Raw genomic sequence first — 25973 nt, 5'->3', positions numbered from 1 at the left:
AACAGGTTAGACAAAGTTTCCACTCCTAGGCAAAGCTCTGGGAATTTCCAGCTAATGGACAGATGCAGGGGACAAAACACCTTTAACACCTTATGTGGTTACCAACCACAAGAAGGACTGCCAGGACCCCTGGTTATTGATTAAAATATTCATACAACTGTGGTCTCCTCTAAGCATCTGGAGGAAAACTAAATCCAGGAATTGGTCCCTTCCCCAATATCAGCACAGGCCAACTGATAGAGCATGCTGTTGGCCCCACACTGAAACTGGGCAGAGCATTCACACACAGACTGTAGTTTTCTTTAATATCCACCAAACTTTTAGGACACTCAATATTATGACAAGGTATCATAACATCATTTTATGACATCATTAGGAAATCATTTGTCTTTCACATCTATATTCTGAAATCATAATACTCAATAATTATTGAACACTTTCTACATACCAGGTGCCTTGCTAAGCACTTTAATACATTTCACTGAATCTCCACAACAAACCTAGGATGTCCTTTCTACCCTATTTTACAGATTAGGAAACTAAGGTTCAGAGAAAAATATACAAACGCTTAATGGGGGAGCTGGTATTCACACCAAGGATTATTTGACCCTAGAGATTATGATGCTGACCACTATACTTTATTATATATTTTAATTAAAATATGCTTATGAATGTGGGAGATGACACCACCTTACTATTCTGGACAGAAATGATTTCTTCCAAGTTTCTGGTCAATCAGGAAAACTCAAGTTCACTTTGTCAGGTACCAGTAACGCAGAAAACCTAAATTATATTTTAATTTTTTTTCTAACGTCCAAAGTCCCTAATATAATAGGAAACTAATGATAATTAAATCTCACTTGTTGAATCCTTTCTTAAACATTAAAAATTAGATTAACTTAATGACTCTCCTTGAGACAGTGTAAATACCCAGCAGACTTCCATTTGTTATTTTAGAATTCAAAAATATCTTGATTCTGCTAGAAAACTACTACAAGGGTCCTTTTTTTCCTCACAGAGCTGGGCAAGTATATATTTGGAGCAGCTAACAAGCCTCTGTAGTATACCTGGGTGAATAATTATGAGTAAGAATATACCCTCAGACATAAATTTCAAAACAGAAATTTCTCATTCTTCCTTCACTGTCTTCTCAAAACATTAGTACTTTCATCTTTCTCAATTTTATCATTTATCATTTTTGGTTAAGTTCTTTTATTTGAAATATTTCAGCATGATTTTTCTAGACAACATTTTATTAAGCATTCCTTGTGTACACAGGTACTATAGATATTTGCATGAAATCAGTTTAAATAACAAGCCACATTTTTTCCTAACAGAAAAACTAAGCATAAAGTAAAACCACACATTGTTTATTAATTCATGCCCAATTTTAAATTCTAGGTATAAACAATTTAGAAATTCCTACCTTTCTCAGATATCTGTGCTGTTCATCTGAATGCTAAGCAGTCCATAAGAACAGAGGTTGAATTCCAGTGTGAGAGGAAAGGAATGAGGACTGTACTGTGAGTCAGAGACTGAAGTCTAAGGTATGTTTGAGAAATCATTTCATAGCAGATCAAGGCAACCAATGATGTTGCACAGGACTCCTTCTTTCAAAAGGAACTCCACCCAGATCAGGGTCAGTATAGCTCTCCAAAGTCCAGAGCAGAATGCCCAATCACAGACAATATAATGGAGCAGCTAAACTTTGACCTATGTAAGTAGTGCACTCTGGTTTTCATTCTGTATGTGCCAGCCTTCACCATCAGCAGCATAATTTAGGCAACTTCATGCTGTGGAACTGCTCTGTGACCTCCAAACTCTGTTTAGTTTGCTGCCGAGTGGTAAAAAAAAGTATGCTGCCAGTTGCAGTGGGTGCTGACAGTTCCATGGAAACGAACCACAACCCTAAGCCAAGTCATAGTTCATCTGCACCTGTAATTCTCATTTGCGGGTCTGGTTGCTACAACACCCAAGCTTAAGAAGCTCAGTTTCAGCCTTCTTTGTAAAGACTTCCCTGAACTCTGTGGGGGAGAGCCTAGCAGTGCCTCTGCTTTCTGTTTTGCAGGTCTGGTTGCTACAACACCCAAGCTTAAGAAGCTCAGTTTCAGCCTTCTTTGTAAAGACTTCCCTGAACTCTGTGGGGGAGAGCCTAGCAGTGCCTCTGCTTTCTGTTACCACAGCATGTACTGTTACTATAATTATTAGGTGTTTCCTACTCTCTCCCTCTCTCTCTTTGCCACATATGTGGTAGGTACTTGGAACTATGCTTGGCCCATCCCTATATCCTCACAGCTAGCATTGTGCTTACCACATACTAGCATTTAGTAGGTGGTCAATTTGCCTATGTAGTGCATGAAACAAAAGCTACAAAGTAAACAAAAAGATATTTCATGAAGACAATGTTCTCCTCAATAGGACTCTTCTGTTTGGATCGAAGCCTTAGCAGGACACCCAAAGCCCTTGATCACGTGGCCCTGACTTGCCTTCCAGCCTTCATGCATTACTCCCCACATCAATTTTATCCTCCTGTCACATGGAGACACCTGGAGGAGAGGACAGGGTGCATTTGGTGACTTCTCCCCTCTCTTTTTTCATCTCTTTCTTGCTCTCCTTCTTCTTCTCAGAAGTTATCTTTGGTAAGATTTTAATCATCCACTGGAAGCTGAGTTGGAGGTCTCTGCCCTCCTCCCAGAATCCTCAAAGTCATACACACCAATTTTAATCATTATTTAATGAGATCCAATATGAAGTAAGATCAAACTAGGACTTCCTTTAAAGATTCATGCAATCTCAGCTTTCACCTCTGAATCCCCAGGGCCACATAGTTCCTGGTATATCACAGCCACTCTAATGTTAGTTTTAGGAAATTGCTGCTATCCTAAAGCACACACACGAGGAGAACAGACTTTCACAGTCTCACAATAGAAGAACAGATATACTTTGAACATTTTTGAAGTTTCACAATGAAATACCATATATACACAAAGATATTTATTATGCAGAGATTGTTCAAACTGAAATAAAAATAGCAACAGAGTTTTTAAGAAAATCAATAGCTGGGAGATAAGGCTGCTTTGAGGTTTAAGTCACAGAGAAAGTTACTACAACATGTATAAGATGACTGAAGGCTAGATCAACAGTTTTAGGTTCTGTACCTTTCCCTTGTGGTGTATTTGTCACTACCTCTCCAGGAAGGAGGACCTGAAAGCAAGCAGGATGAGCCATGAGGACTCTAGATTAGGGAAGGCCAGGGGGCCACTGCTTGCAGAGAGGTTCAACTGTTAGGCTTTGAGACTTGTTACCACTCCAAGTACCAGTTTGGACACCCCTCTGCAGAGTTCCTCTATAATGTCTTCAAGTTGCTGGGAGGAGAGATGGAATAGGGAATATTGTTAGCTTTGTATCTATCATGCATATGCACCTACACTAAGGCTCACAGGAGAATTTAAAACAACACTGGCATTTAGCACTTACTAAATTTTCAAAGGTTCTGAAGAAATAAAAGTGTAACTGCCATATAACTTGAGGATGGGAGAGTAGCTACTGGCTGAATCCTCAGAGATCATAGAGGGCTGAAATTAATAATCCAACTGGAGTCTGAATTGTCAAAACACAGCAGAAGGAAATGAATTTGAGCTCTAAATCTGAGGGGTAGATGGACATGGCTGAAACACAGAATCTTAAAATTGGTCTGAGAAGCAGAATGGGTATTACAGTCCTCATATATTAGACATTTGGTAAGTCAGTTTGATCAATATTTTTTCTAACAAAAAACAATTTCCTAATATGCTGATTAGAAGATAATTTGGTCTGTTAAATTCACACATCTATTTTCCAAGATGTCATCATTTGTGCATTTCTTCCCTTTCAGGTCCATGGTTGCTTTAGACCTGCCATGTCATATGCATGGGCTTCTCAGGGCCTTCTAGATTCTTTCTGTGACATCCTCTTTGTACTCTGTTTTCTCTCTATTTCTACATGTCTAGAATAGCCTTAGTTACACTTTTGTAGCGAGTTATCTTTCAAATTGCTTCCAAGGGTTTTTACAAATCCTTATGATCACTCTGGGACATAGGCAGGGTAGATTACCCCCTGCCTCTTTTAGGAGGAGGAAACAAGTGCTAAGAGTGAACAAGTGATGTACCTAATGAATAAGTGTCAAAGATGGGCATCACATTAGACACGCACCATGCCCCTTTCATATCCCATCTGCCCATCTTTTGGCTTTGGCCGTTGCTAGGTCAAGTGTTAGCCATGCGCAGGTGTTCTTGATGGCACCTCATCTCAGCTACACTGTGTGTCTGTCTTGCTTGTCCCAGGGATTCTCTGCTTCCTAGTGAGAATCCTGAAGGAGAGAAAATTAACACATTCCAGTGGCCTCAGTTGCCCAGAGGGAGAGACAGCTCAACCATACACCCTTCAGTTAGCTCTCCCTCTTTCCTTATTTCATACTTCTGTTCCCGATTCTCTGGATTCACTTCCCCAAAACAACCTCAGGCTCTGCTTCTTGGAGGAAACAAAGTTACAACAAGCTGCAAATACATCCTTTTGATTTTCTGGTTCATTCTTAATACCCTATTAATCACCAGACCTAAAATTCAATACTCATCTTATTTTTCACTTAAAATCACACACAAATATGGCTGTAAGATTTAATATTTTTTTAAATTAATTTATTGTGTTGTTATTAATCTACAATTACATGAAGAATATTATGTTTACTAGGGTCCCCCCTTCACCAAGTTCCCCCCACAATTCCCATTACAGTCACTGTCCATCAGCGTAGTAAGATGCTGTAGAATCACTACTTGTCTTCTCTGTGTTGCACAGCCCTCCCCATGCCCCCCCCATTATACATGCTAATCGTAATGCCCCCTTTCTTTTTCCCCGCCCTTGTCCCTCCCTTCCCACCCATCCTCCCCAGTCCCTTTCCCTTTGGTAACTGTTAGTCCATTCTTAGGTTCTATAAATCTGCTGCTGTTTTGTTCCTTCAGTCTTTCTTTGTTCCTATAGTCTTTGGGTTTGAGGTGAATCTCTTGTAAGAAGCATAGAGATGGTTCTTGCTTTTTTATCCATTCTATTATTCTGTGTCTTTTGATTGGTGCATTCAGTCCATTTACATTTAGGGTGATTATTGAAAGATATGTACTTATTGCCATTGCAGGCTTTAGATTCGTGGTTACTGAAGGTTCAAGGTTAGCTTCTTTAGGATCTTACTGTCTAACTTAACTCACTTACTGAGCTTTTTTAAACACTGTCTGGTCATTATTTTTCTCCTTTCTTATTCCTCCTCCTCCATTCTTTATATGTTGGTTGTTTTATTCTGTGCTCTTTTGTGCTTCCTTTAACTGCTTTTGTGGGTAGTTGATTTTATTTTTTGCCTTTAGTTAGTATTTGGTTGGTCTGCTTTCTTTGCTGTGATTTTATTTTCTCTGGTGACATCTGTTTAGTCTTAGGAGTGCTCCTGTCTAGAATAGTCCCTCTAGAGTACCCTGTAGAGGTGGTTTGTGGGAGGCAAATTCCCTCAACTTTTGCTTGTCTGGGAATTGTTTAATCCCTCCTTCATATTTAAATGATAATCGTGCTGAATACAATATCCTTGGTTCAAGGCCCTTCTGTTTCATTGCATTAAATATATCATGCCATTCTCTTCTGGCCTGTAATGTTTCTGTTGAGAAGTATGTTGATAGCCTGATGGGTTTTCCTTTTTAGGTGACCTTTTTCCTCTCTCTAGCTGCCTTTAAAACTCTGTCCTTGTCCTTGATCTTTGCCATTTTAATTATTATGTGTCTTGGTGTTGTCCTCCTTGGGTCCTTTCAGTTGGGAGTTCTGTACACTTCCATGGTCTGATCAATAATTATTTCCTCCCCCAGTTTGGGGAAGTTTTCAGCAATTATTTCTTCAAAGACACTTTCAATCCCTTTTAGTCTCTCTTCTTCTTCTGATACCCCTATAATGTGGATATTGTTCCTTTTGGATTGGTCATACAGTTCTCTTAATATTGTTTCATTTCTGGAGATCCTTTTATCTCTCTCTGCGTCAGCTTCTATGTGTTCCTGTTCTCTGGTTTCTTTTCCATCAATGGCCTCTTGCATCTTATCCATTCTGTTTATAAATCCTTCCAGAGATTGTTTCATTTCTGCAATGTCCTTCTGGACATCATCCCTTAGCTCTTGCATATTTCTCTGCAGCTCCATCAGCATGGTTATGAGCTTTATTTTTAATTCTTTTTCAGGAAGACTGGTTAGGTCTATGTCCTTCTCAGGGTTTGCCTCTGTGATCTAGGTCTGTATCAATTTCTTCTGCCTTTGCATGGCGATAGATATATTTGTGGGGAGCTGGCGCATGTGTTGGGTAAGAAAAAGTCCCTTTTTGCCAGTTTGTGGCCTTCCTCTCCTGGGAGAACAGCAGCCTCTAGTGGCTCGTGCTGGGCAGCTGTGCACAGACAGGGCTTCTGATTCCTGCCTGGCGGCTATGGAGTTTAGCTCTGCAGTTGCTGTGGGCGTGGCCTTCCTCAGGCTGCTTCTCCAATATGGTGGATCCGTGTTGGAGGGGAACAGGCAGGAGGCTGTTTATCACAGTGAGGGGCCTTCGAGCTGCGCTGCGGGGATCGGGCACCCAGAGTTCCCCAGGATTCCCAGCTACTAGGCTAAGTGTCCTGGGATGCTTCCGTCCTCCTGTGAGGTCCCTGTCCCTTTAAGACTTTCAAAAAGCACTCGCTTTTCTTTGTCCCAGGGGTGCTGGCTGTGGGGACCCGCTCACAGGTCTTACTGTCCTGTTTCCCTGGTTTCCAGCACCCCATGCATGCATTGTGTGTCTGCGCTCTGGTGCAGATGGCTAGGGCTGGGTGTTTAGCAGTCCTGGGCTCCCTCTCCCTCCCCGCTCCGACTTCTCTCCTCCTGACGGGAGCTGGGGTGTGGGGCGCTCAGGTCCCGCCGGGCCATGGCTTGTACCTTACCCCTTTCGCCAGGCACTGGGTTCTCACGGGTGTGGATGTAGTCCGGCTCTTGTCCTGTGTCTTCTGGTCTCTCTTTTAGGATTAGTCATATTTGTTGTATTTTCAAAAATATATATGGTTTTGGGAGGAGATTTCCACTGCTCTACTCATGCCGCCATCTTGGTTCTCTCTTCAAGATTTAATATTTTAATACTAAATATAACCTTTTTAAGTTCTGTAGAGCCTTGCATACATTAGTTGCTTAATAGTGAGAAATTATGGGTACTCTTAAGATTGCAATTTTTAAAGAAAAATGATGCATATATAAATGCAAAGAGAAATACATAAATTGGGCTTCTACAGATGACTTAGAAGATCTGGAAATCATTTTCTTTACACAATGACATTTCTAGGGTCAGTTTATAAGGGTTCTGTGTCTATAAAGCTTCCTGGCTGGTTCCTTTACATCCTCCATTTTCTAATAAGAGTAAAATTTTTATTCTTATGGCTCCTGATTTTAGACATAATTGATAGGTTATTTTAAGTAGTATTAATAAATAGAGAAAACAGAATGATGTCCTTAAAGTTCTAGGTTTATAGTAGTTATGATATAAATATTTACCAATTATAATAATATATGCATATATGTATTAATGGAGGTTTGACCATCACGGATTTTATAAATATGGAATATAATTATTCGTATTTGCTTGCTTCTGGTACAAAACATAAATGAAACCTCTTGGATGAAGTACCATATTGCTATCAGTATCATGTACTAGCATAGGTTCAAGAAAAACTGCTGAAATGTCAAACTATTCTTGATTTGGAAAGGACAAATCTAAGTATAAATAACAGTACAAAAGGAACAATTCTGCTTATGCAGACTATCGGATCAGTTGGCCACAATGCTTCTGATTTAAGAGCCAACAAAGACTATTTTGTAATATTTGACAGACATCAGAAATCAAGCAGCCTGCATGTAAACATTGCTATGATTGCTTGTCACTAAAGATTGAGATGCAGTCTGTTAAGTTATAAACATGAAGAAAAGAAAGTAAGACCTAGCTTCTGGATCTTAGATATATTTGGCTGAACCATCCATCACTGTGGAACAACCGATTGAGTTTCTTTCATGGCTCTCCTCAAGAACATATATACAGTCTATATCAAGTAGCCAAGGAACCCATTTCTCTCAAAACCTAAAATAGAGACACTTATAAAAAGTTATCAGTTATTATCCTATGGGCTGAACATGAGAATTATCTATGTGATTAATAACTTAACAAAATTATTAAAGAACATTTAAATTGTAATTTGAACATAAAAAATAGTAGCATTTCAGTTAAAAAATAATAAAGTGAAATCTGTTTCCATAATTGCTATGAATTGCTCAGGAAAAAAATATATACTTGATTTAATACAAATTCTTCTTGAAGCTCTGTGCAATTTACTCATTAGTCAGAAGGAAAATACTTTTCTTTCAAAAGTATCCTTTGACTTCACATTTCACTAGAATGTGAGTTATCCTTTATACATTATCATGGCTTTCCCTACTCTCCAATATTATTATCAAAATTAGATTCATACTTGCATGACTGACTTAGTAAAAATGAAGTTATGAAAGTACTCTAATTGATCTTGTTTAAAATCCTGTATGTTGGCTTGGCTATCATCACTAGCAGTATGTATTCAGAAAAAAAGCTAGGAGTTCATTAGGGAAGAACAATGACTGGAGAATAGTAGACATTATAGATGGCCTCTCCTGATGGTCGCCTTTTGAGGGTGTAGATGGCCAACAAGATCCACAGGATGTAAAAGGACAGGATTCACAGCAGAAAAATCTCTTTCAAGCTCATGGTAAGACTAAGGCATCAACTACTGGCAGACAGGATGGACTTTATTGGATATGCATTATGAAGTCTTCACTCTGTAGGAAATTACATACTTGCTCTGGAAACAGGGCAATTATGTGAATGTTAATGAATACTTTCAGACAAAAGAAGTGTCAAAATAGCAAAGTGGAATTGGATTTTAGGAGGAGGTTAATTTCTCAAGTCAGCATATAAAACAAAACACTCACCAAGTCAAAATTACCTCTGAAAGTTCTTTATGAAAATCCCTTACCACATGAGAAACACACAGAAGCATCTTGCATTCAACAAAGGGATTTTTTTTTCTTTTGGATTTTTATTTTTTTAAGCATTGAAACAGACTACAGGTTTTTAATTCAGATTACTGTTTTTCAGTTGAGGACCCAACATAGCTGGCTTGCATTTAGGGTCTATGTCTATGTGATACCAAAAATGCCTATTTAAAAGCAATACCTTCCTAGTCACTATGATACAGTCGCATTCAAAATCATGCAGTATGATTTCTGGAAAATCACATAACACTGTGTGGCATCAAGTACTTTAAGATTTGGTGATGTGTTTTTACTTATATATGCAAACAATAGAACTCAAGGTCACTCTCTACTCTGAACTGTGGGTCTGTGAGACTGGATCATTTCTCTGAAAAAGAAAGTAGTCATGAGTATTGGCCCACAATAAAGAAAATCAGAAAAACCCACAGCAAAATGCTCTATTTTGACCTGTTACTACTAAGACTCTAGGTCAGCGTCCATGCCAATCACTTGAGTCTGTATTCTTAATTTGGATTTTTGACTCAACCTCAGAATTGATGATTGTCCTCTGCCAAGTGACTGAGTCAAAAGTTTGGGTCAGTTTTGAGAACAAGCTTTAGTAATGGAGAGACCTTCATTTGAACCTCAGAACCACTTTTTTTTTTTACTTTTTATTTTGGGATAATTATAGATTAACATGCAGTTATAAGAAATAATACAAAGAGATCCCATGTACCCTTTACCCAGTTTCCCAGAAAGATAACATCCTGTAAAACTTTAGTATAATACATAAGTAGTATACTAGTTTGCTAGGGCTGCCATAACAAAGTATTACAGATTGTGTGGCTTCAGCAATAGAAATTTATCTCCTCAGTTCTGGAGGCTAGAAGTCTGAGATCAAGTTATTAGCACAGTTGATTTCTTCTGAGGCTTCTTGACCTCAGAAGCTGAAGTAAAGGTGAGCTGAACAACTTAAGCTGCTGGCAAGGTTAGTTTCTCTTGGCTTATAAATGTCTGTCTTCTCCCTGTGTCTTCACAGAACCTTCCCTCTGTATGTGTCAGTGCCCAATTTCCTCTTCTTATAAGGAAACCAGTCATAATGGATTACGGCCCACCCTAAGGGCCTCATTTTAACTAGGTACCTCTTTAAAGACTCAGTCTCCCAGTATGGTTGCAGGCTGAGGTGCTGGGGGTTAGGACTTCAACATATGAATTTTAGGGAATATAATTCAGTCTATTACAACTAGGATATTGATATTCATAAAGTCAAGATACAGAACATGTCCATGACCACAGAATCTCTTATATTGATCATTTATAGCCATATTCTTCCTCCTCTTTCACCCCACCTAACCTCTGGCATTCCCTAATCTGTTCTCCATCTCTATAATTTTGTCACTTCAAGAATGTCTTCTAAATGGTATTAGACAATATATAGCCTTTAACTCAGCATAATTCTCTGTAAATACATCAAGGTTGTTGCATGTATCAGTAGTTTATTCCTTTTTATTGCTGAGTAGTATTCCATGGTATGGGTATATTATACTTTGTTTAACTATTCACTTGCTGAAGTTCATCAGGACTATCTTCTGTTTTTGGTTGTTCTGAAAAATCTGCGATAAATATCTGTATATACAGGTTTCTGAGTGAACATAGATGTTTATTTCTCTGGACTAAATACCTAGGAGTGCAATTGCTAGGAGAGTTTTATTTTTTTCTAAATGCCTAATTTCCAGAAAGCTGTACCACTTATATTCCCTCCAGCAATATGAACCATTCACTAGCAATATGAGTGATCCAGTTTTTCTAAATATTTACCAGCCTTTGTATTGTCACTATTTTTTACCAGCATTTGGTGCTGTCACTATTTACCCATTCTGCTAAGTGTACAGTGATATCTCACTATGGTTTTAGTTTGCATTCCCTGATGTCTAACAATGATGAATGTCTTTTCATGTGTTTTAAGGGGCAGGGTATGACAAGTACTTCTGTTAGGGAGGAAAATAGATATGAGCGGGGTGGAAAGAGAATAAGGCCAGGAAAGCCCACTAAAAAGACCCAGAGTTAATCAGTTACAGCTCAAAAAGCCAGGAGCAACTTGACCTTGAATGTTTGAATATTCCCCAGAAAGGAAAAGTATCTGAGCACAGCCCATGTTTTCATTGTGTCAATTAGATCATGCCTTTGTAAGATTTACTCTAACCTGCTAAAAGGCCCACCTATAAACAGCATAATAAAGGCAGAAAGTTTCCATCTTAAAGATAAAAATTGCATTTTAAAATCCAAGAAGTTAAGAAGTAAGATTCTTAACATCCTCTTTAGCAAACAGACAATAACTCAGCCCACCTTGGAGGAAGGGCAGGCAGTCCTAATTGATAATGCTCCCAAACCAGGAAGCTGCTATCCTGGGAGGGAACCAGAGCAGTAAATTTTTTGTGTTAAGCTAATTTTGCAGAATTACCTGGAGGACTGATACCACTTAACAAGTCCACACTCCTAGCCCTCTGTCACATTCCTGAAAAATCCTTAAAAGGGAGCACCCCCAACCTTTCAGTGCACTCCTCTCTCTGAGGTCGCCTGTACTTTCTGAGTGCATAATTTTAACTCTTCCCAACTTTTCAGGGAGATCCTCTCTCTCTGAGGTCGCCTGCACTTTTTCTCTAAGTAACTTTAAATAAAACTTCCTACTCTGCTTCACTACTATGTCTCTGTTCTTCAATTCTTTGTTGCAGAGGGGACAAAAAAACAAGGAAAATACACAAGGCTCCCCCAACACTTCCACTTGATCTTTCTGGAAGCAGAAGTCCTTTTTGTCACCTTAGGATTTGATCTTTATATTGCAGTTTCCTCATCTGTAACAGAAGGCAGTGCAGAAGATTAAACAAGAACATCTGTAAGGTACTTGACTCATTGTAGACACTGAAATACTGGATTTTCTTTTTAAAATGACACTATGCTAAGTCTCCTGATCTTTCAAGCATATTACAAGACTTCCACTGAATCTTCTAGCTCCAGGGAGATTCAATATCTGCCAGACTCTCATATCCTCTCCATACCTTTAGGACTGTATTTGACTTTCTCCCTTGGAGTTGATAATTTTGCTCTGTACTGGAATATGATTTCTTTAACAAACCCCCTAGCACATAATAGAAATGCAAATGCCTACTCAAAAGCAAGTTCCTCCTATGTTATAGTGATTTTACAGTGTATCTTCAGCCAATCCTCAGCAACAGTGACATTTCTCAGTAACAGAATGGGGATGACACCCGATGTCATAGGAACAGAGTGGTTACACATGCAAGCACTCTCTTCTGAGTGATAGATACCCTCATCTTTTACCACCACCACCACCAATAACAAAAGGCACACTACTGTAATAACTCAATAACATCCTGCCATTATCACCAGTCTTGCCCTGTCTTTATTCCCAGTTACGTCATTGTTCCACAGAGGGGGAAAAAGAAATATAGTGAGGCCAGCAGAACAAAACTGGAGACGGTTGCCAGCATAGTCAAGGACGACTTTGTGAGAACGTTACAGGCGCCAGGAGGAAATACTCAGGATTCCACTCCAGTAGTTACAGATCAGGCTTTTGTTTACAATAAAATATCAATATAGGTACATAGCTAATGTAAGGTACAGATATAGGGTCCTATTTCTCCTGCATTAAATTATTTAAGGAGGATTACACATAAGCAACTCTAAACTACAACATTCCAACAGTATATAACTTATTGGGTGAAGAAAACTAACTTAATTAATTTTAGACTTCCACAATGGAGCACACAATGACCATATCTTTAAGTTATTAAATGGTTAAGACTTTTAGAGCAGAAGACATTTGCAAGGTATATAATCATAACCCTAATATTAATTGGTTCAGCTTCCAGGTTCTAACAAGTCAAAGTCATCTGAAAGTGAAGATTCTCTCTTACGTTTTGAGGAAATTCAGATATGGTGATTTGATTGCCACCCCAATGATCTGTTTTAAATATTTAGATTTCCTTAAACACGGTAAATGAATCCATCTATTTTTCCCATACCCAAATTTCTTTATTTTTCTGGAAGATGTAAATTTGCCTGAATCTCATTTCCCACTTTGGAAGAGAGTTAAAGGATAGGATTCCTTCAGAGAAGACTATTTTATGTGAAGATCAGATGTCTGACTGTGGGAATATACTTTGTCTCTGCATGTTGTAGAAGGAATTCCTCTGGCCAGACACACAGGCTTACCACTTCCAGAGGAGTCAGATACACACTTACATTCTTTTGTCCTATTTACCGGTACAGGCCAAATTTACTCAAACTTGGATTATATTTCTTCAGTTACCAAGGGATTTGAGGAATATGTCAAATCATATGGGAAAAATTTACCTTTCTATATAGTTTTTTAAAAGGCTTCCTTAAAGACAGAGGTCATATTTATTTACCTATCACCATAACACCAACAATACTCATTGCTTGATAACTAACAAGCATTTATTGAACAAAAGGGGTGTGAAAGGAGGGGGAAAAAAAGCAGTTATCTCAAGTATTTATTTTAAAAGTTGCATTGTGATGAGGGTTCAAGTTGAATGTTCTGGGGGAAGCCAGGCACTTAAAGGTGCTATTGACTACTGTTAAGGAAGATCAGATTTCATTGCACAAATTCTTGAAAGTTAAACACAGGACAAGATTGGGGATGTGTTCAGTATCCATTGGTGGGACAGCTGGGTTTAATAAGAGAGGTGGAGAGGGACAGCTGGGGCCAAGGTCTTGCAGGGGTCAGTAGAAATTTTTCAGTCCTCCAGCATAGTTCACAGGAAAAATAATATAAATAGGAACCTTAGAAATGCATGTTTCTACTTTCAAATGTGCACGCTGCCCTAACACGAGAGTATTAAAAACATAGCCTGGAATTTTAACTCCAAGGGAATAGAACGGAGCAGATGGGAGATCAAATAGAAGGAAGCAAGGAGACTCTGGAAGTAGAACAGTTCGGGTAGATCATAAAGGGATACATATTTTGTTAACAACAAGATTATATTAGATAACAAAGGCAAGCAGTAAGTTGGCTTTTTAAATAAAGATGCTCTCATGACAAACAGGTTCTTTTACTTGGACTATGTTAATTTTTCTCTTCTCAGCAGGGAACTTTCCTCATGGAAAAATGTGGAGATGTTGCTCTAGGTGGAGGAGGTTCCCCGCTTCCAGCAAGTTCAATATGAATTAGGTAAACCGAATAACTACAACATAGTGTTAGAAGGGCTCATACCAACTTTTATTCTCAGGGCAGTCTCCCGGCTATGTACAAGTACAAAGACAGTCCGCTGCGTCTCGGTCTCTGTTGGCCCTGGCGTTGCTCCCTCCTGCTGCCCGGCACGGGGCTAGCACCAGGGCTCTGCAGCCTCTCCCTCCACCCTTCTCTATTGGCCCCCTGAGCTCTCTTATGGTTCAGTCTCTGCTCGACAATACTAGCCAGCTCCCGGTGCCACCTGCCTCTCTCTCTGTCTCTAGTAGAGGGCTCTGCTCTCTGCTCTCTCTGGGCTTCCCCTTCCCGGGCCTCTACTTCCTCACCCCTAGCACCAGGAGGAACTCAGTGGGAGGTTCTCTACGGTGACTGGCAGACGCTGGACCAATTATGTCCAGGGGTCGTGTGTTTCTTCATCACCCCTACCTTGGGCTTGTACTCCATGACTGACAGTTCCCTCGGAGCAGAGATCTATTGGCGGTAAACATCCTCCCTCCCACGTGTATGCAAGTAGGCTCAGTTATGTGTACATTGAGCAGTATTAGAATCAGGGGAGGTGCGAATCCTGGCCGTAAATTTCTTTTTTTTTTTCCTACAGTAAGTTAAATTTCTATTGAAATTGTTTTTACTTCAAGTATCCAGCTACCAAAATATGTGCTCTTACTTTCCAGTAAGGAATAGAGAAAAAAATCAGGATTCCATGAAGAAGAACAGATTTTTGTATTTCCAGAAGCATAGGGATTAAATATCCACAACACCTCTCTCCTTTATCTCAAAGAACGAATGGAAATATAAAAAAATATGTTTTCAAAGTGCAGGTATATAAAGATAAATTCTTCCCTGAGAACTCACAACCATAACTAGGCTTCAAGTGTATTGTCAAGTTACTTGTGTGGTCTAAGGAAAGTCCAAGCAGAAATTTCATTTGCCATTGTTTTGGATCAGCCATATCTTCAGGATGCTAAGAGAACAATCAATCCTCTCTGAGGAACTTAACAAAAGCCAAGACCTCCAAGGATACCCACAGATAAAATTCCAAGGAAACTGAGCATCTCCCTATGAGCCAAAATACAAATTGCAGAATAATGAAAATATACTGTAAGAAAGACCTGGCAAAAGTAGACTCACAAACATTTTCAGATATCAGAATAAAAGGCAAATATGTTGAAGAAAGAGATTCTTGAAAATGAGCTGTAAACAAAAGATTTTAAAGACTGAGTATCAAGAGATTTAAAATACAACCAGCTAGAATGTGTAGAAAAGAAGATTACAGTAGATAAAATGTAAAATTTAGAGTATGAATTAAAAAGCTGATTAATTTTTCTCTGCCTATACTGAAAGTATAATTTGAAGAAAATTTCCAAAATGCATTCCAGGAGGATTGATATATAAAGAGAAGGCAAGGAAAATAGAATGAAAAGTCAAACATTTATCTAATTGGAGGTCCAGAACAACTTAGAGAGAGCTTAAGGAAGAGATAGTGACTGGTAACTTTTTATAACTATTAAAAAGCAAAGACTCCCAAGAAGCCCAAAGCAATAAAAATAAAAATAAAACCACACATTGACTCATCATCAATATTGTCCTTCCCAATGAAATCCATGACCATTTACTTCAACATAGGAGCAAGGGAATATCCAGACATTTCAAAGACTTTTGGACCTAGGTTCCTCAATGACACTGATACCCACAGAACATAATTAAGGCTCCATTGCTAGACTGGGGCATGCAAATATGAGATTATAAATGGATTCTGCTGATTTACAGTGCCTCCACTTGATCTGTAGGACTACACAGTCATCATTTCCCTTGCCCTTAAATATGTAAGGATTGACATGCCTGTTGGATGGCATAACCCTCACACTGGGTCATTGTCCTCCTGGTAGGAGCTATCATGGTGGGAAAGGCCATGTGGAAGCCTCTAAAGTACCACCCCAGCCATGATAATAAATATAGAACAATGTCACACTCCATAAGTGATACAAGAGTGGTGGTCCCTGTTATATCTCCATTTAATTTGCCACTCTGGCCCTAGAGAAATTGAGTGGATCCTGGATAATGACTACAGACCACTACAAGCTCAATCAAATAGTAGCCCTGTGACAGCCACTGGGCTGGATGTGATAGCAGCACCATTAGAGCAGATTAATAAGGCTTCAGATGCATGGGATGTAATCATAGATTTAACAAATGTTTTCTTTTCTGTCCCAATCAGGAACAAGAATAAGAAAACCTGTAATCATATGGAACAGATAAAATTCCTTTATAATTTTGCCTCAGGGACAGTTAGCAGTCTGGCCCTCTGTCATAATATAGTCCAAAGAGATTGGGACTGCCAACTAGTAATCATCATATCAGTTATGGCCCCAAAACCAACTACAACAGTAAAGGTATGGTTACACCCACCAACCCCCACTCTAAGTCCCTGCTCAGGAAGAGAGGCCCACAGGAACCTTGGAGAAGCTGCTTCCTGAACTTTTGTGTTCAGTGGACCTGCATAGACCAAGCATGGACTGTGAGAGCAATGTAATGCTCCATTAGGACCGCCTGTAAACAGAAAACCTGCCACAGGGAGTGCAGTTAGCTGACAGTGTCCATATGCTTTTTTTTTTGAGATGTGCCACAGAATTCAGGAACAGCCTTCCCATGCAGATGGTGCTCAGTCACTGGTGTAAGTCCCAACATGGGACTTCCTTAAGGGCAGTCTTTGCTCTGCAGCTCCCGACTGGGCTGACCAAATGACTTTCTCTGAGATTTACCTTAGCTTGAGGTCTTTCATTCCCTATTCTCCTTTCTTCTTTTCTTTCACAAGTATTACACCCACATCATAGTCTAAAGACTTTACCTGACTACTCTCTCCCTCTCACCTTTATATTTCACAGGCTCATTGCTTCCATTAAAGCTTTGCACTTCTATTTCTTCTTGACATCTGTTTTACCAGAGGTCTTGCACTAATAACAATCCATAAATCCTATGGTACCACATGCAGTACTGTTCCTATTATTAAATGAAAACATCTAGAAATTTTTGTTGAGGTTGAAATAATTATGAAATACTGTTATTCTCTCCTCTTCATATTCCTGTCTACTGATTAAACATTCTTACCTAATAAAAGAGAATCTCATGGTTCTTTTTCTATACTTTGAGAAGTGCTCATCCAAGAACACATCTTTTGGACATGCCCATACCAGACTCTGACTTGTTTTTTTGGGGGATGGATTTTATCTTAAAAGTGAAAAGTAGTATCAGAATGGATGTGCAATAACTACTCTAGACTTTCTTGTAGAATCCAGTCCCTTAGCAAAAGCCAAATTCACTCAAGTGGTTGACTTGTAGTCAGACAAAGGGCATGTTAAACTACCAATAAGTACGATAAATACACATACACACTTATCATTGATAGCTGTTTGGAGTAGTTTATCAGTAGTCCAGTAGTTCATGACTCTGAAATGCTAAAGCAACACAAATGTTGCCTACTCAAGAAAGTTGCTGTCATTGAGATAGAGGAAAGGTTTTGTCCTTTATTCAGAAACTTCACTGCCTTACTAATCCCCAATACTATGGAAAAGTAGAAATATTAACAGAATTAGAAAGTTATATCCACTACAGACTTTAAATAATGTTCAACTGCAAGTCAACTGCTGATTCAAGATCCTCAGAGAAAGAAGACAACTGAATGAAGTAGACATTCTGCCCCTAGACATCTGAATAAGATATCTAGAACTATTTATTGCCATACTCTTCATTGCCCAGGGATGGAGCAAACAAAGGATGGAACAGGGTAGACTAGGGACCTACCAGGACAGAACTGCTCCCAGATGCACCTACTATAGATGCCTTGATAAGGTTTTTACCTATCCCATGGAGGGAGATCACGTTAAGACAATAACTCACCCCTGAGAGATGACTGGCTCAAGTCTTTCTGAAGACTCCCAGGTCATTTTAAACATATAATCTTGTTAGACATCAGACTAAGAGATAAAATACAAGTCCAATTATAAGTCTTCTCATGTCCAATTTTTAAGATACTACAAAGGCAGTATAGAACTGGGCAAAGGGACCTGGGCTGGCCCAGAATTAAAGACAGCAAAAGCCATTAAGAACTTTGTGTGAACACACTTTCTTGACAGATACACTAGCCTTGAGGTTCCTGTCTGTCTTAGCCCTGGGGATTCCATGAGGCCCAACGTGGTTTATACCACCATGCAACCAGTCCAACTCAAACTGTGTACAACTCTGCTCTAACACATGCCTGGCAGCAGAATGAAAAGCTACCAGACAAAAGATTTTCAAAAGGAGAGATGTAAAGACCAAAGGCACATGGACTAGAACTTCTCAAAACCATCAGAGGCTTTTCCACAGGATAATTGTCTAAGAGGTGTGATTAAAAGGGTTTAACTCTCCCAAATGTGGGTATGATAGCTGACCTCTTAGGTCAAAATTTCCTAGGCACTAAAAGAGCCCAATAACCCTGTCTAGATAGAGATCAACGCAAGATTTGAGGACTTCTTTGTTTGTCATACAGCTCTTCCTGTTAGGAAACATGAAGAGCCAATACAGGGGTCATTTGGAAATTTATTTTTATAATTGAACTATTAACATGTTTTAAAAACTTAAATGTTTCCAATAATTGGAATTAATTTCCCCATTTTTTTTCTTATAGTCTGGCTAGTGTTAATATTTTCCTAATCAAGTAAACTTTGATAGTATCTTTCAGTGAGTTTGGTGTTGTCAGAATTGGTTTGAAAATTACCCGATTTTCAGGCTAGAAATTTTCTCAAAAAAATAAACTATTAAAAAATACATCTTATTTTTTATGCAAAGTGGTTAAAATAATTGGGGATTACAAGATAAATAAGTTTATCTCTTATCATAGGCTTGGATATACATAGACAGAAAGGAGTACAAAAGCTATTTAAAACTAAAAGGGGTTTTGAATCTGCAGTGTACAAATTTGATAGCTTAAAGCAACAATAGCAGAGAGACATACATTTATTGCCTCTAATTCACTGGTGGTTGTTCAAACCTCTCTATAAACTTAGTATAGATTTGAAAGTCAAATTGGAAAGAAGGTCGTTAGAACTATTTCTATAACCAATTTCATCCTAGCTCTGGAGCCCCACTTCTGCTCATCAGTAGAAAGACTGGTCCAATTCAACAATTATTTCCAGCCAAGTTCAAAATCATTTAATTGCATTCCTGTTTAAAGATCCTTTTCAGGCTTCCTCCTCATCTTTTCTCAGAAATGATGTCTGGTCAGCTTTGGGCTAAAAGGATATATCTACATCTTTCCATGCATAACTTCTAGGCAAAGCCTAGAAATTTGGTATTTTAGCATAGACATTAACCAATAAGGACTCCATCATATGGCATGACTTTTTATTGTAGATGCCCCCTTGTCTCCCTTGCAGCTTCCCAGTATCCATGGTCCTACAGAGATTTGGCCAAATTTCTCTGCACCAGGGATTGACAAACTACAGCCCTGAGACCAAATATAGCCTGTATCCTGGTTTTGTCAAAGGGAAATCAGTCAAAGGGAGAAATGAAGTTAATAAACCCTTTTATTTCTTACAAGAAGTTGTCCCCATCTCTCTCCTGACCCAGCTGTAGCAGAAAAGAAAGAGAACTCTACCTAACCTCTCCGGTCCAGTGAACCCTCCCAGGCCCTTGTAATTATCTATTGATATGTTGATGGACTAATTCTCTCCACCCCTTGCAAACACTTATTGATATGCAGATGCACTAAAGCCAGACGAGAGATTCTGGAAATATTACAATTTTACCCACAGCCCACCCCTCCAGAAATCTCGCCTCACAATCTACACATTCTCCATCTTCTGCAATGGTGAGAAAACTGGAGCATTGTAACCAGACTAATAACATAAAATCATGATAATCTTCAATTCAGAAGATTCAGTTAGGTTCAAAGTCCTATGCAGATTAAGTATAAAGCCTGCCCATTCCACAGTCAGTCAGTAGCTGAACAGGTAGGGAGTTCAGAGCAATCATCATGCAGCAGCTGCAACCAGGGGGTGCATCCAGGCCACAAGAACCATAGAAGAAAATAACTTTAAGGGTAATAAGATATATGTTTTAATGACAGCAGCATAGGAAAATCTTGTCTATCAGGTAGGATACATGCAAGAGAGTGGTCCTGTGATAGGACAGTGGCAGGAATGGGATCTTGTCCTGGTCTAGTATACCAGACTTTCACCCCCCTCTCTGTGGGAGTTACAGATGGGTCAGTATATAAGGCTATGGGAGGTACACGCACTGGCCAAAAAGATAAAACAAACCTTCCCCATAAGATGCTCTTACCTCCTGGACATTTTGGGTATAGTACCATGATTTTGGGGGGCCACACTGCCATTACTCCAGGAATACACATGAGGCCAGCTTCCAGGTCTTCTCCCCAAGATTCCAGAAGGTCAGCCATTGCTGGTCCATGTGTCAAAATGTCTAGGGCCATGTCCATTGATCAGTGTCTCCAGGGTTTAATGCAGTTGGGGCTGGCAGCAGGATGTTGCTCTGCTGGCCATATCCTATCTTCAATAATTCCTCTTTGGTTTGCATATACAGTTATATAGGAGAGTCAGCAAGGTGTGTTAACATGTCCACAGGACTCAAGTCTCCTTTTCAGGGCTTCTCATTAAAATGCCGCAGCACTGCCCATAAGCAAACTGACCAACCCAGTAGACTGTTGGTGTCTGACTTTAGGCCAGATTTCAACAAACCATTGTACCTCTCTATCATTCCTGCCCCAGTAGGGTTGTATGGTACCTGAAACTTCCACTTTATTCCTAATTGCTGCACCCATTCTTGTAACACATGTCCAGTAAAGTGGGTGCCTTGATCTCTTTCAGTCACCTGCAGCCAGCCATAGGCTGCAAAGAGACACTCTAGGCCCCTCTTTGTGGTTTGCTGATCTGCATGATGTGCAGGAAAAGCAACCAACAGGCCAGTAGCTGTATCCACACAAGTCATGGCACACCAGTATCCTTCTGATATGGGCAGAGGCCCAATATGGTCTATTTACCACCTGACAAGGGGTATTGGTCCCCTTACTATTGTCCCATGTTGCTGTGGGACTTGGTGTAAGTCCCTCTTAGAGCACACGAGGCACTCCTTCTGGACTCTGCTGACTTCTTCAAAGGTCAATGGCAAGCCCCACCCATGGGCTACAGCCCACATTGTCTTTTGCCCCATGTGCAACAAACACTGGTATAGCCATGGGGCCACATCAGAGGCTGGCTTTCCTTCTAGCCAGTGCACCTGGGCCAATGTATCTGCTTCATCATTTCCTGGGGATGCCAAAGGCAAATGACCAGTCACATGATATACGGTAACAGTCTTAGTCTGATCAGAGGCCCATAGGTCTTGCCACTACTCTTGACCCCAAAGGGGCTGGTGACCAACCATTCTGTTGGCATGGTACCGTGTTGGTAGCCACAGAGTCAAGCCCCAATAGACAGCCCAGCTGTCAGTGCAGACAACTATAGGGGAGGGCTCCTGGGTGATTAGGAGCTATACTGCCTGCAATTCAACCCAATGGCTGCTTTTCTCCTCTCCAACCTCCATCCATAATGTCTCAGTCTTTGGATGGAAAACCACAGTCCTCCACTTTGGAGGCTGCCCACAGCTGGAGCCATCTGTATACAAAGCATCTTCAGGTATAGGGGCTTTTCCCTCTTGATAAGGACTCTTGACTACCAATGGCTCAAAAGCAAGTTCTTCCTGCTTCCCATTGGTATACATCACTGGCCCCAGGAAGCATTGGAGTTCTCCACTTAAGGGGCTACTGGAAAGGGCACTATGCTGCTGTAAATATGTGCCTCATTTGGCCTGTGTCAGGTGTTTGTGCCATGCTGCTCCGTGGCCTTTGGGTCCAGTCTCACACCCACCCTGCAGAGGGATTGGTGGTTATTACCTTTGTCGGAGCTGTTCTGGTGATGGGCTCTGTAGCCAGCAAGGCATGGTGCACAGCAGCTGATGGCTTCTCTATCAAGGTGTACCAACCTTTGCTCCTTTGCATAGTTGTGACCAGAATCCAATAGGTTGGAGTATCCGTTCAAGCTGCTACCAAAGACCCCATCCACAACCATCCTCGGTTACATGAACATCTAGCTCACAGGGCCTTGATGAGACCATTACACTCAAGGCCTGTAGGGCTTTATGATGCCTACCTTCTCCAACTTCTCTAGAGTTTCTCCAATTTCCTTGTACACCCCCAAAATATATTTAGGGATGGGAGAAATGTACACAGTATACTCCTTTTGGGGTAAACACCCTATCCCCAAAGGGATTTGGGCTTTCTTCTCTCTAATTGTCTTACCCCCATAGCCTTCTATCACAGCAGGGGTCCCAGGAAAATGCTCAGGGTTGTCATAAATCAAAGAACAGTTAGCTCCTGTGTCCACCAGTGCCAGGACACATTGTACATTCACAGGGGGCCAATGAATTACTAATTTTACATGTGGCCTCTGGTCTCCACCATGTCCCCTAAGGTGGGGGCCTTGAGCATTCCCTCAGTCTAACCATGATGCCTAGTCCTGTGGGGGTGAAGGCCAGGCAGAGCCTGAGTACTCTCCCTCAGGAAGTCTTGCAGGGACATAGGCCAGACATGGGGCTTTGCCTCCAGCTTCCGTGTCCTGGACCACAGCAGCTGGAACTACTGTTCTGGCTTTAACTGATGCCAGAGTTCTAATAAGATGCTATTGGGCTTCACATCAAGTTTTTCTTTGACTACCCCAGCTTTTATAATATCAACCCACATCTGGGTCCTCAAGACCTTCACGGTGACTTCTGCACCTCTCCTTTCAGTTGTAGCCCTTCCTTCCTTCCAGGCTCTTATTGCTTCAACCTCCTCCAGATCTGCTAAAGTACAAGTAGCCTCACTTATGAGCTGTCCTGTGTGGATGGCAAAGAATAGTCACTAAGGACCCAAAGAGAGATGAGGGAGCTGTGTGGAACACCAGATTTCTCATTCCTGCAGTGAACACTCCTCATCAGAGCCCCTGAAGGTCCATATTATAGATGATATTTTTCATACCCAATAACTGCAATACCTGCTGGAGCTCTACATACATTTTCAAGCTAGTGGGTAAGTATGGTAAATCACCCTGGTTAGGCCACACTGCCCTGATAGGTGCTGCCAGCCAATATAGAAGCACCTATTCCCTGAGGTGTGACAGGCACTTTGCAACTGCTGCCGGAGTAAAGGGTGATTCATCAGGGAAGCCAGTCTATTCATATCAGAACCTGACATAACAATGTTTTCCACCCCCATATCCCAGAGATGCAAAAGCCATGTAGGCAGAGGTTCTGATGGCTTCTGCCAATAATGGGTGCTCATGTCCACTGGCTCATTCTAGAGTGCTCCACAACCTGGGGAGGTGGTAGCTTCTCCCCCTCAGGAGCCTGGGGTTGTTGTTTTTACTTTCTGAATTGCAACTCGGTGTGCCTTTAATACAGGAAAGTCTGGTGCCTCAGGATGTGGCCTCAGCCACAGATCGACCCTCTGTCCCACCCTCTCATCCTCTCCCAACACCTCCTCCACCATCTCCTTCTCTGAAGGCACCACCCTTTCCTTCCCTTCCCCCATGACCTTCTGCAATAGGGACTCTCCTGCTGCCTGCCCCCTTGCTGCTGTTAAGGAGTTTTCCAGGAGCATGACCCATCCTCTCAATAACTGTCTCTCTTCTTAAGAGCGCTCCTTTGGTCATCACCCAGCTCCTCCAAGCAATGCTTAAGTGTGTCTCTCTCCTCCTGAAGTCTCTCTCTCTTCTCAATAATACTTCCCACTATCTCAATGAAAAGAGATCCTACAATGCCAGCTGCTACACAACCGCTCAGGTCCTCTAAGCAGTCTTCTATATGACGGAGGACTAATTCTGCAGTTTCCAGTATTTCCATTCTTCCCCAGTTCTGGGGAAGGCCCCACCCCTCTCGGAGGTGCTTTACCCTAGACTCATTCCCCACTAGGGGCTCCTCAATTGGAAGCCTCACATATAAGGAGTTCCCAAGTAAAGCTTTAGTCTCCACTACTGCAGCCACTGGGGCCTCCCCATCATCTCCAGAGGCCGCCCGCCCAAGAGTCACACCCATTTAGACAGATTTCAGGTGTAGAGGTCCTGCCGACTACTGCCAGATGTAACTCCAGGGGGAAAATCCCGGGGGCAAAATACCTCTAAAACCTAAGTCATTCAGAAGGCGAAATAAAGTTAAGAAACCCTTTTATTTCTTACAAGCAGTCAATCCTGTCTCTCTCTTGACCTGGCTGCAGGAGAAAAGAAAGAGAACTCCACCCAACATCTCTGGTCCAGATAAACCCTTGCACACCCTTGTAATTACCTATTGATATGTACATGGACTAATTCTCTCCATCCCTTGGAAACACCTATTGATATGCAGAAGCCAGGCAAGACATTCTGGAAATATTACAATTTTACCTGCAGTAACATAATGTCTCTACCACCAGAGATAGACATCATGAGATCACACATCACCCTACACTCCCCTGACCCTTTACCCTACTCTTGAAATCCTTAAAAATCCAAATTCTAAGCCTTTAAGTGCACCTCTCTTCTGAGGTAGCCTGCTGCTTTTCATTGAGTGTGTACTTTGCTTTGAGTAAAACCTTCTTGCTGCTCAGCTTATTGCATTTTGTCTCCACATTCATCCAAGCCTCTCAGGAGGTTAATAAGAGACCTCTTTCTTGGTGGTAAGTGTCTTTGTTACTTTGCTACTTGATTCAACTTTCTAGTCTTAAGCATGAATCTTCTCTCTCTGTTCTACTTCAGACAAGTAGAAAAGGGGCTACTGAGATCTCTGATTTAGACATTTCACTCAAGGGTCCCTTGAAAGGACAAATGCATGAAGTTGGAACCTGAGTAGCCTCAATAAAACTTCTTGAAAATTTCTGATTGTGCAAGCATATTTTGACAAAAGACAGTCCCATCACCTGGGTGACTGTGGGAGGATTCTCACATTATTTGGTATTGGCCTAGGGGCTAGGTAGCAAGAAAATAAATTTTTGAGGCTGGAAGAATAGCAGTCCATGTTATGCAGTGGTGAAACATTTGGTAAAATTGTCCCTGTGACACTTTGGAAGGTATGTAATAAATGTGCTTGATAATCTTGAAGCTCTGAGGGAAGATGTTGGAAAATATAATTTTAATTGGCTATCTCTGTCAACAAACAAGAAATAGATTGACTCTGGAAAGAGTTGGCTGGTTTGCAAGCAAGAATGAGAGGGCAGAGAGAGAGTTCAGAAAGCCTAGGTCTTCAGGGAAAGGAGAAGCACTGTTTCTGAATCTCAGTTGGTAAAAGATAAAAATGAGAAGGCTTCTGAGCAAAAAGGCTCGTTAGAATTCATACTTACTGCAAGAACTAAATCAAACACATGGCTGAAGCTTAAAACTCCTGAATGGTGTCAGTTACTTCAGAGCACAGATCTAGTAAGGTTAAAGCACCCACCACATCATTTTAAGAGCACAAAATGGCTCCATGAAGAAACAAAGGCTATGATTCTCTCACCAAATCCTTGTAGGTTCAAGTTGTGCACTTAATTGAAAATAATTGTGGATGTTTCTATTGGCACATGCTGTTGATTATAATCAGTGTTTACATTTGTAGTTGCAGTTCAAAGAACCATAAGGCTAGACCAAAATTTGAAACTT

The 25973-nt window shown here is 40.7% G+C and overlaps 1 protein-coding gene across 1 annotated transcript in view; it reads right to left on the bottom strand.

Moving 5' to 3' along the window:
• HHLA2 (HHLA2 member of B7 family) overlaps nt 1-22397 on the bottom strand; it is a 104668-nt gene extending 82271 nt beyond the window's left edge. The window contains exon 1 of the mRNA XM_057488595.1: nt 22312-22397. Coding sequence (XP_057344578.1) covers nt 22312-22397 — 86 coding nt within the window. The remainder of the gene's footprint in view (nt 1-22311) is intronic.
• Nucleotides 22398-25973: the final 3576 nt, after the last annotated feature.

Source organism: Manis pentadactyla, chromosome 1 (genome assembly GCF_030020395.1).
Source record: "Manis pentadactyla isolate mManPen7 chromosome 1, mManPen7.hap1, whole genome shotgun sequence".
Taxonomy (NCBI): Eukaryota; Metazoa; Chordata; class Mammalia; order Pholidota; family Manidae; genus Manis; species Manis pentadactyla.
Note: the sequence above shows the minus strand (reverse complement) of the source record. Positions and strands in the feature narration are given on the sequence as shown.